The sequence below is a fragment of the Galeopterus variegatus genome, unplaced genomic scaffold (assembly GCF_000696425.1).
Source record: "Galeopterus variegatus unplaced genomic scaffold, G_variegatus-3.0.2 Scaffold604, whole genome shotgun sequence".
Lineage (NCBI taxonomy): Eukaryota > Metazoa > Chordata > Mammalia > Dermoptera > Cynocephalidae > Galeopterus > Galeopterus variegatus.
In genome coordinates, this window is record NW_007726715.1 from 541,325 (window position 1) to 552,746 (window position 11,422).

Consider the following 11,422-nt stretch of genomic DNA (forward strand, 5'->3'; position numbering starts at 1 on the left):
ACCTGCACTAGAAAAACCTACCAATACCCAAAAGAGCTCTTATCTGAGTATATGTGCTAAGCATGGTGCTGATAACACCAAGGTCCAGGGTTCGATCCCTATACCTGCTAGCTGCCAAGAAAAAAAAAGCTGCTGAATACATGTGCTAAACACATTTACATAATGACAGAGTGTGCACAATTCCTAATACTGGCAATTTTGCCCAGACAGAACATAATCTTGGACATTTGCACTACTTATTAGCAAAACAGCTGTTTATTAACAAAACGTTGGTGTCCTTTGCTACCAAAAGAAAAGGGCAAACAAAACAAATATGTAGTTACTAGCAACAAAATAAGACAAACTAATCAGAATGCAGTTTATTGACAAAGTAGGGTGTTACAAATACATCATTTATATGGAGGGACAGGGCATGAACAAATCCAAAATATTATACTCTGAACAGTGGCCCAGCAAGGATGTCCTCTCTAGAGATGGTTTATCAAGGGGACCCCGTGAGAGGGCAGTTCCTGATGCAGCTGCCGAAAGAGCATCGCGCACCGGTTCCTCTCCTGGGTCTTCCCCAAGGTGTGGTACAGTCTGGCCTGGAAGTAAACAACATCTCTGATTCGCTCTTTGCAGTCAACCTTCGCAAAATAGTTCTTGGCTTCGTTGAGGTTCTCAATAGCAGCCTCCAGAGCTGATGGAAAGTGGGGAAAACAGCATACACATTCAACTCAACACTTAACATACAGTTTTCAAAACTTGGTATCTAATTTTGTTTGTTTATCATGTATTCGATACTTTTATACACTACTCTTTGAGAAAAAAATATACTAGGGTGAGGTTTTAAAAAAGGTCTTTAGTCCTGATTTCTAGCCCAGTATCTGGCTCTATGGGGTTAAAATAACCATTCATTTTTTCCTCAACCTTCCTGCCAAGCATGTATATGAAAGCACTTTAAATGCTGCATGAAATTTTAACATATTTGTGAACACTCAGAACTTAATACTGGGGGGGGGGGGTGACTGGTTAGCTCAGTTGGTTACAGTACAGACATATAACACCAAGACCCTGTACTGACCAGTTCAGATCCCTGTACTGACCAGCTGCCTGAAAATTTTAAAAAAGAACTTAACACTGTCCCAAATTAATGTCTTATCTTTTCTGAGTCCTAAATGTTAGAAGCTCCCTGGAATAGCATTGCTTAACAATCTTTGTATGGCTTCTTACCTTCTGCTTTCTTCGGTGGTTCATAGGAAGCTGCTGAAGCCACCTGGCATTTGGCCACTAAAAACATGGCACGGCCTTTGTCCAGAATAGCCCCATCAGCCAAGACGGGCTCAATGGCCATATGGAGAAGACTTAAGGCCTGTTCTGGAATTCCAAGGATGAGCTGAAAAAGAAACATCATGGCATTGTACACACCCACACCCAGTGCCTACTACCAGGAAGGGCTTCGTTTCTGGCTGTTCTGTCCTGAATGGCTGTCTCTAGCTTACCTTCTCCCTGACATGTACTACACTGTGATGGACAATACACTCCTAAAAAATGTGTGGCAGGGATGAGCGGTGCGCTCACTGGCTGAGCGCGGTGCAGCTGGTCTCAAAAAGGACAAAAAAAAAAAAATATGTGTGACAATCTGATTTCAGACCACAGCAGATATAGTAGGAAATGGTTATTCACATTATGGAAAGGTTTTTGTCTTTACAAAAAGATTCAGCATTGATATCTTTCAGATTGGTGATTCCAAGGGATTGGGCTAGCTGTGTAAGAATCACTAGGGAAGGGGTAACAACTAAAAAATACCTCAAAAGTGCAGAGTAAAAGAAATAACAAGGGAATAAAAATGGCACATTAGAAAACACCTATTTAACACAAGAGGGGGCTGACTGGTTAGCTCAGCTGGTTAGAGCACAGTGTTATATAACACCAAGGTCAAGGGTTCAGATCCCCCTACCAGCCATCAAAAAAAAAAAAAAATTGTGTGTGTGTGTGTGTGTCGTTTAGCACAAAATAAAGCACTAGTAGAGGAATTAAGGGACAAAAAAGATACACACAAAAGATATGACATATAGAAAACAAATAGCACGGGCTTCCAGTCAAGATAGCAGAATAGACAGTCCCCAGCATCACCCTCTCCCACAAACCAACCAGCTTATAACTATTAAAGAGCAACGACAGCAAAGCTGGGGCCTCTAGAGTTCAGGGGAAGAGGAGGAAAGACCTACAGAGTGCGTGAAGGCAGGAGAAGCTACGATGAGAGAAAGAAAGAACCGCTCTGACCATTTGGAGCCCTGGCTACTTCAAGGCTGGAGCTGGTGAGTGCATGAAGCAGGAGCTGGCAAAAGCCGCAGCTGTGCCCTTCACATGAAGTTGCTTGGATGTGGCAGAGGAGAAGAGGGCTTTGATGGTTCCAAGGCCAGCAGGACCACTAACAGGGTTCCAGTGGACCCACATAGGACCGAGGAGCCACAATAACTGAAAAAAGCCGCTCAGAGGTCGATGAGTCATCTCAAGGGACTGGCGCACAGCCCATCCATGGGAAGTGTTTGGAGCACAGGCAGTAGGAGAGACTGGCCCACCAGGGGAACACTGGGGCACAGCAAGGACAACTGATGTGCCCCACGATCAGCACAGGACCACTCAGTGGAGACTGCTCAGGAATACAGAACTGCAGGGGGTGCAGTTTGCTGAAAAGACTCAGGCCCAGACCAGAGTTTCTAGACAACCCAGGTGTACCAGATCTCACAAAACCCTGAAGTACCTATAAAGTCAACCATTAAAACCTGAGCTGCACAAAAAGCCTTCCCAGGGAATCAACAGCAAAGCAACAATTTAGCTCAACCACAAGGCCCAAGTGCTGGTCCCCACAGGAAGTTCCCCCATTTTAGAAATAAGCAAAAGACAACAAATTAGTTCCAGAGCAGAGTTTAAGTGGTAGGAACAGCAAATAATCCAACACAGAACCAGAAAAAAAAAAAAAAAAAAAGCCACAGACCAGAGACAAAGTGTGATATTAATTAGTAAACGTCTCACATTACCAAAGAACAGCTATAAAACCCAGAAGGAATGGAAGTCCCCTGGGCTACCAAGCCAAGGAGGGGGTAGGGCTGGGGGCTGCCAGCCATGCCCTTTGACATCTGCAACCAGCCCAGCAATGATCAGCAAGCCACCACAGGAAGCGCCCCATGCTCTTCTGATCTGGGGCAGTGGGGGGGTCAAGGACTTCAGCCACCACCCCCCAACACCCACAACCATCCCAGTGACAACCACTGAGCCACCACAAGAAGTGCCCTGGGCTCCCGAGCTGGGGCGGTGGGGAGAAAGGGCTTCAGCTACACCTCCCTGACATCTGCACCCAGCCCAGCAATGACCAAGCTACCGCTGGAAGCCCTCTGGTCTCCTCGCAGGACTGAGGGGGTACCACAGGCCTCAACCCTGCCTCTCCTCTTTCCTCTTTCTCCCACTCTACTTCCTTCCCCTTTCCCATCTCCCCCTCCCCCCAGCTGCTCCACAACATCATTATAGAATGTAAAAAATAATAAACTTAATAAAAAAAAAAAAAGAAAACAAATAGCAAATCAGAAGTAAGTCCTTTGTCATTAGTAATGACATTAAATGCAAATGGATTAAACTCTCCAGTAAAAGGCAGAAATTAGCTAATGGATTTTTTTATTTTATTTATTTATTTATTTTTTGTCTTTTGTCTTTTTCCGTGTCTGGCGATGGATCGCAACCCTCAGTGTTGCCCCCGTACTGGACCGGGGACCGGCAACGGGATCGCAACCCTCGGCGTCGCTCCCGCGCCTCGCTCAGCCAGTGAGCGGGAACCGGTCTGTATGTGGGATCCGAACCCTTGGGCGGCAGCGCCGCCGCGCTTCCCAAGCGGCGCACTATCCAGTGCGCCACCGGGCCGGCCCCGCTAATGGATTTTTTTAAATTATCTAACTATATGCTGTCTACAAGAGACTCACTTTAGATTAAAAGGCACAAGTAGGCCAAACATAAAATGATAGAAAATAAAAAAAATTTTAAAAAGGATAAAAACTATTCCACACAAACAGTAGCCAAAAGAGAGCCAGAGTGCCTACACTAATATCAGACAAAACAGACCTTAAGTCAAAAACTGTTATAACAGAAAAGAAGGACAGTACATATTCATAAAAGGATCAGTTCATCGAGATATAACCATTATAAAGATATACACCACACAACAGAGCCCCAAAATATATGAAGCAAAAACTGACAGGACTGAAGGGAGATAATGACAATTCAACAAAAATGGCTGGTGAGTTCAATACTCTGCTTTCAGTAATAAATAGAAAAACTAGACAGAAGATCAGACATATATAAAGCCTACCCAACAATATCAATACAAATTCTTTGGAAGTGCACATGGAACATTTTCCAGGATAGGCCATACTCAATAAATTTTTAAAATATGAAACCATAAAAAGTATCTTCTTTGACCATACAGAATGAAATTTCAATAGGTCAAAGAAGAAATCACAAGAGAAATTAGAAAATGCTTTGAGGCAAATAAAAACATAACATACTGAGATGAAGTGAAAATTTATAAGATGCAGTTCTCAAGGAAATTTATAGCTATAAAGGCATATATTACAAAACAAGAAAGATCTCAAATCAATAAGCTAAACTTCCACCTTAAAAAACTAGAAAAAGAAGAGCAAACTAAACCCAAAGCTAACAGAAACAAGGAAATAATAAAGATTCAAGGGGAGATAAACAAAACAAAGAATAGAAAAACAATAGAATCCATAAAACTAAAAGTGTTTTCTTTGAAGACATCAAAAAAATTGACAAACTGACAAAAGAAAAAAAGACTCAAATGACTAAAATCAGGAATGAAAATGGGGACTTTACTAACAACCTTACAAAAATAAGAAGGATTACACAAGAACACTATGAACAATTGTATGCCTACAAATTAGATAAACTAGGTGAAATGGACAAATTCTTAGAAAGACATAAACTACTAAAACTGACTCAAGTTGGAGTCCCATACTGTCTGACCAGCAAAAAAACCAAGAAAACAAAACCTGAGTCAAGAACAAATAGGAAATCTGAACAGACTTATAACAAGTTAAGAGATTGAGTCAGTAACCAAAAAAACTTCAAAGAAAAGCCCAGGACCAGATAGTTTCACTGGTGATTTATAACGAACTTTTAAAGAATTAACACTAATCCTTCTCAAACTCTTCCGAAAAAGAGAAGAGGAAGTAATACTTCCTAAATCATTTTGTGAGGCCACTATTACCCTAACACCAAAGTCAAATAAAGGCATCACAAGAAAACGCAAATAATATCACTCATGAATATATATGCAAAAATTCTCCACAAAATACTAGCAAACCAAATCCAATTGCATATTAAAAGGATCGTACACCATGATCACATGGAATTTATCCCAGGAATGCAAGTCATCCAATTGATGCAGAAAAAGCACTTGACAAAATTCAACACTTTCATGATAACAGTCAACAAACTAGGACTAGAAGGTAACTTCTTCAACATAATAAAAGGCATTTATGAAAAACCCACAGCTAACCATCATATTTAATGACGAAAGACTGAAAGCTTTCCCCGTAAGATTTTCTATTCATCATTGTACTAGAAGTTTTGTCCAAAGCAATTAGGCAAGAAAAAGAAATAAAAGGTATCTGAATGGGAATGAAAGAAATAAAACTACCTCTATTTACAGATGACATGATCTTATATGTAGACAGCCCTTAAAAATTTCCCCAAACCTATTAGTGGTAATAAAAAAGTTCAGCAAAGTTTGTAGAATATAAGATCAATATACAGTAGCAATGAACAACCCAAAAAACATATTTAAAAACAATTTAATTTACAATGTATCAAAAAGAATACAATACTTAGGAATAAATTTAACCAAGGAGGTAAAAGACTTGTACTCTGAAAACTACAAAAAACTGTTGAAAGCAATTAAAGAAGACCTAAATAAATGGAAAGACATCCTGTGTTTATGGATTACTGTCAAGATGACAACACTCTCCAAACTGATCTACAGGTTCAAATGCAATTCTTTTCAAATTTCCAACTCTCTTTTTGGCAGGAATGTATAAGCTAATTTGAAAATTAATATGGAATTACAAGGGATAGCCAAAACAATCTCGAAAAAGAACAAAGTTAAAAGACTTTCACTTCCTGATTTCAAAACTTACTACAAAGCTACAGTAATCAAAACAACATTGTACTGGCATAAGGACAGACATATAGATCAACAGAATAAAATTAAGAGTCTAGAAACAAGCCTGTGCATCTATGATCAACTAATTTTCAACAAGGGTGCCAATATCATTCAATGGGGAAAGAACAGTCTTTTCAACAAATGGTGCAGGGATAACCAATATCCACATATAAAAGAATGAAACTGGACCCATACCTCACACCACATACAAAACTTAACTAAAAATGATTCAAACATAAGCACTAAATATAAGCACTAAAACTACACTCTAGAAGAAACACAGGGAAAAATCTTCATAACTTTAGATTTGGCAATGATTTCTTGGATATGACACCAAAATCATGAGCAACAAAAGAAAAATGGATAAACTGGACTTCATCAAAATTTAAAACTTTGGAATATCAAAAGACACTATCAAGAAAATGAAAAGACAGTTGTCTATTCACTTTCCCACAGAATAGGAGGAAATATCTGCAAATCACATATCAGATAAGGGCCTAGTATACAGAATATATAAAGAACTCGTACAAGTGAACATCAAAAAGGCAAACAATTCATTTAAAAAACAGGCAAAGCATTTGAATAGACATTTCTCCAAAGAATATATACAAATGGCTATAAGCACATGAGAGGATGCTCAACATCATTAGTCATTAGGCAAATGCAGATCAAAACCACAATGAGATACCACTTCACACTCACTATGAAGGTTATTCTAAAAACTGGAAAATAACAAGTGTTGGCAAGATTGCAGAGAAACTGAAACCCTCATACATTGCTGGTTGGAATATAAAATGGTATAGCTGCTGTGGAAAACATTTTTGGGCAGCTCCTCAAAAAGTTAAACATAGAATTTCCATATGACCCAGCAATTCACTGTTAGGTATCTACCCAAGAGAATTGAAAATAGGTATTCAAACAAAAACTTATATGTAAATGTTAAGAGTAGCTATTCATAATGGCCAAAGATGGAAACAACCCGAATATCCACCAATTGATGAATGGACAAACCAAATGCGATATATCCATATAGTGGAATATTACTCAGCCATTAGAAGGAATGAAGCACTGACAGATGCTACAACATGGATGAATCTTGAAAACATGATGCTAAGTGAAAGAAGCCAGACACAAAAAGACCACATATTATATGATTCCATTTTATGAAATGTCCAGAATAGGCAAACCCACAGAGACAAAAAGCATTAGTGGTTGCCAGGGGCAGGGGAGAGGGAGGACTGAGAAGTAACTGCTTAATGGGTATGAAGTTTCCTTTTTGTGTAATGAAAATACTCTGGAATTAGACAGTGGTGATGGTTGCACAACACTGTAAATATTCTAAAAACCACTGAACTGTACACTTTAAAATGGTAAATTTTATGTTACGTAAATTTTTTCTCAATTAAGAAAAAAAATCACTGCGGAAGCTGGTAAAGAAAACATATTCTTGGGCTCTGCCCCTAGAGATCCTGACTTGGCAGGTCCGAGACAAGGCCAAGTATAGAGATATTTTTTAAATCTCCCCAATAATTCTAATGTACAGTCAAAGAGAACCTCTGCTTTAGCTGATAAATTCTTCCAATGAAGAATTTATTCAATACTATTTATTGAAAGCCTACTACATATAGCCTACTAGATACCAGGGGATATAGCCAGAATAAACAACAGTCCCTTCTTTTGTGGCCTTTAGTGGGGGAGAAAGAAAACAAACATAAGATACAATTTGATTTCCAAAAACATTCAATGAACACCTGACTTCATTTCTTTATTTACATCCCCTTGTTGCTAAATTGAGCACTGTTCTGTACCAGCTAATCATTAATATGATGCAAGTGTCCTCACTGAAGAGCTGAGTCCCCCTTACTAAATAAACAGGTCAGGAAAGCCAGGGCCACTGGGAGGTGTCAGCTTGTCACCAGGTTTACAACTCCACACACTACCTTGGAGGGCTTGCACATGGAGACTACCTTTCCAGACTTCAATCTCGACAACTGAAAGCTCATTATTATCCTTTTCAAAACCAAAAAGTAGTAACAGACTCCCCGGTTCTTGAGCACAAATATGTGCCATAAAAACAGAGATCGGTTTACCTGGGCAAAAGCCAAGTTCAACACAGTTTCGGAGGCCAAGTACTGTAACCGGTACTCCTTGGAGAGGGCCAGAGCCTGCAAGAGCACGGGCAGTGCGATGGTTGGGGAAGAAGATCGCCAGTACAGCTCTGCAACCGACAGCAGGACACTGACCGCAGAGAGGAAAACACGAATGAGAATATTCACCACCACACAACATCTCCGTGACACACGTGAGTCCCCTTACCTAATCACCATTTCTGTATTCTTCATTTTCTGACAATGGGTCAACAATTTTTGTAAAAGCTTATGTGCCTCTGTCATTTGGTTCTGAGCTTGTAGTACAACTGCTTTTCTGAAACAGAATCAAAATAAACATAAGTGGTTATGTTGATGTTTTGCAAGTGTTTTAACTATAGTCACTTTGGGGTGAAAATCTCTATTTCCTCATAGACTGTAAACCTCCCAAGGGGAAGAAGTGTGCCTGATGTAATTTTTGTTAAAGGAAAAAACATGTGTAAGCCTGTATGTGTACACGCACACACATATTTGCATGCAAGAAAAAAGTCTGAAATTATAGATATCAGAATGAGAGTGATTATCTCTGGGTGATACTTATTTCCTTCATTTGGCTTATCTGTATTTTCTTATTTCCTGTAATAAATAGAAAAAAAGTTTTTTCCTAAGCAAAAGTAAATAAATCAATACACACGAAACAAAAATAAAGTCATTTAAAAATTATATCACTCTGGGGTTGGAGTTTTCAAAGTTTCTTACCTATATACACCCTCCATGCTATTAAGAGCTGTGATTCCTGTAACAAGTGAATCGGCCAAATGAAATTTGCCATCATTCATTGCTCTGTCGAACTGTATTTTTTGATCACATAGCATCCATAACTAATAAGAAAGAAAAAATTAAGTACAAAATGGCAAATGTTTAGTTTATTGTTCAATAAAGACATATAAGTATTTGGGCTTGCACAGCCAATACCTTTACAACAATTCACACACATTCTTTTCTTTTTGGGATTAAAAAAAAATTTTAATATTTCAAGTATGTGAAAAAGCATGGAGAATAAAATGACAAATACATGTGTGCCAACCATCAACTTTATCAACTACATTTTGCTTTATTTTCTTTAGATTCTATTAGAAGTCCATTGTAAATCCCATTACCCTCCCTCTTTTTTCCAAAGTAAGCATTTGATTTGGTGTTTCTCATTTCTATTCATGGTTTTTATACTTTTACAACATATATACTTACCCACAAACAATATATGAGGGTACTTCAAAAAGTTTATGTTCCATAAAAGACAGTATGAATCTTTCCACAAACTTTTTGAAGTACCCTTGTATTGTATGAGCTTATATATTTTTAAACTTTGTATAAATAAATAATATCATACTGTGTGCATCCTTTCACGACTTCCTTTTTAGTTCAATATTATTTTTCTGAGGGAGACACCAAAACATCCCATTTTACATTATAGTAAAAAACATTCTTTTCAGAAATCCAATGCCATTCAAAAGGCAGATTACCTGGGCATGCTGACTATTAGGTGGAAATCGTTCCTTCAAGTGCTTTAACACTTCAGAAGCTGCAGCAAAACAGCCCTAAAATAGAAAGCCACGCTTTGATTAGGAAAACCTGTGTTGAAACCACACCTGCTGCACCACACGCAGGATGTCCACATGATTCATCTGAATAGATGCAGCAACCCAGAGAACACTAGGCAGAAACTGTCCAAATTGAAAGGGCCATTTAAAAAAAATTATTTAATTGATACATTGTACATTCTTTTGAGGTACAGTCTGATGTTTTGATACATATATGTGTTGTATAATGATCTGGTCAGGGTAGTTAATGTAACCATCACCTCATGCATTTATCATTTCTTTATGGCAAAAACATTCAAAAGCCTCTCCTCTAGCTATTATGTAATATGCAAAACTTAACTGTTAACCATAGTCACCCTACTGTGCAACAGAACACCAGAACTTATTCCTCTAAGTGACATTTTTTTGAAGGTTCTAATAAATTTTATTTTTTTAAACTTTTAAAAATTACACATGTAAGACATGTTCATTCTATGTTTTTTTTTTTCCTTTTTGTCTTTTTTACTGACCGGTAACGGGATCGCAACCCTCGGTGTTGCGCCCGCACTGCGCTCAGCCAGTGAGCGGGAACCGGTCTCCACATGGGATCCGAACCCTCAGCGGTAGCGCCGTCACGCTCCCAAGCGGCGCACTCTCCAGTGCACCACCGGGCCGGCCCAAGATATGTTCATTCTAGAAAAAAACTTACAAAATACATGGAAACAACAAGAAAAGATAAATTACTTTTAATTGGACCAAAGATAATCAGTTAGTGTTTTGGCATATTTCCTTGTAGGCTTCTTTTATGTGCATAAATATAAAATATATAAATGTTCCATAAACAGGCTGGCCAGTTAGCTCATTTGGGAGAATGTAGTCCTGATAACACCAAGATGATGGTTTCAGATGCCCATACCAGCCAACTGCCAGAAAAAAAATTCCAAAACTAGGTATACATACTATTTTTGTAAATTATGTGTAACACCACTCACTACATACACATGTCAGGTAATTAATAAATATTTTGCGCCTGAATCAATCTTTCCAATAAATATAATAAATATAAATCTATATAATCATAGTATTTTATTAGATAAATAAATTATGGTACATCAAAATAATCTCTCAGTTTTGGATATTTTGGTTGTTCTAATTTTTTCCATTTGAAAATACTACAATAGGCTGCGAGAGGCCGCCACTCGGCACCCGGCCTTGCAGCCGCTGCCCTCAGCGCCGGGCCAGGCTGCGCAATCCCCCCAGTGGGACTTGGGGTCCGGCGACTGCAGTATCTGCCAGGGAGGGGGCTGTCGCCTCCCCGGCCCCGGGCGCCGCTGGAACCGCAAGCCGAAGAGAGACTGAGCAGGCTGCGGCGTGAACAGAAGCCAGGAGCGCCAGGGGCGGCGAGAGGCTGCCGGGGCGGCTCCGGCTGCAGAGGCTGCTGCGGGAGCGCAACGCGGGAGCTGAGACTCACCGGAGGGAGCGGCGTGAACGCCCTGCCATCTTCCCGGTAGTCAATTTTGGACTTGCCTGACACTAGTGTC

At 39.4% G+C, this 11,422-nt stretch overlaps 1 protein-coding gene across 3 annotated transcripts in view; it reads right to left on the minus strand.

The window, feature by feature from the left end:
* Positions 1-344: 344 nt before the first annotated feature.
* The window catches only part of ANAPC5 (anaphase promoting complex subunit 5), a 37,251-nt gene continuing 26,173 nt past the window's right edge, over positions 345-11,422 (minus strand). For all 3 annotated transcript variants that reach the window (XM_008570464.1, XM_008570463.1, XM_008570465.1), the window contains 6 exons: positions 9,825-9,899; positions 9,061-9,182; positions 8,531-8,638; positions 8,305-8,452; positions 1,213-1,375; positions 345-679 (listed from right to left, as the gene is read on the minus strand). In XM_008570464.1, coding sequence (XP_008568686.1) covers positions 468-679; positions 1,213-1,375; positions 8,305-8,452; positions 8,531-8,638; positions 9,061-9,182; positions 9,825-9,899 — 828 coding nt within the window. In that variant the 3' untranslated portion in view covers positions 345-467. The remainder of the gene's footprint in view (positions 680-1,212; positions 1,376-8,304; positions 8,453-8,530; positions 8,639-9,060; positions 9,183-9,824; positions 9,900-11,422) is intronic.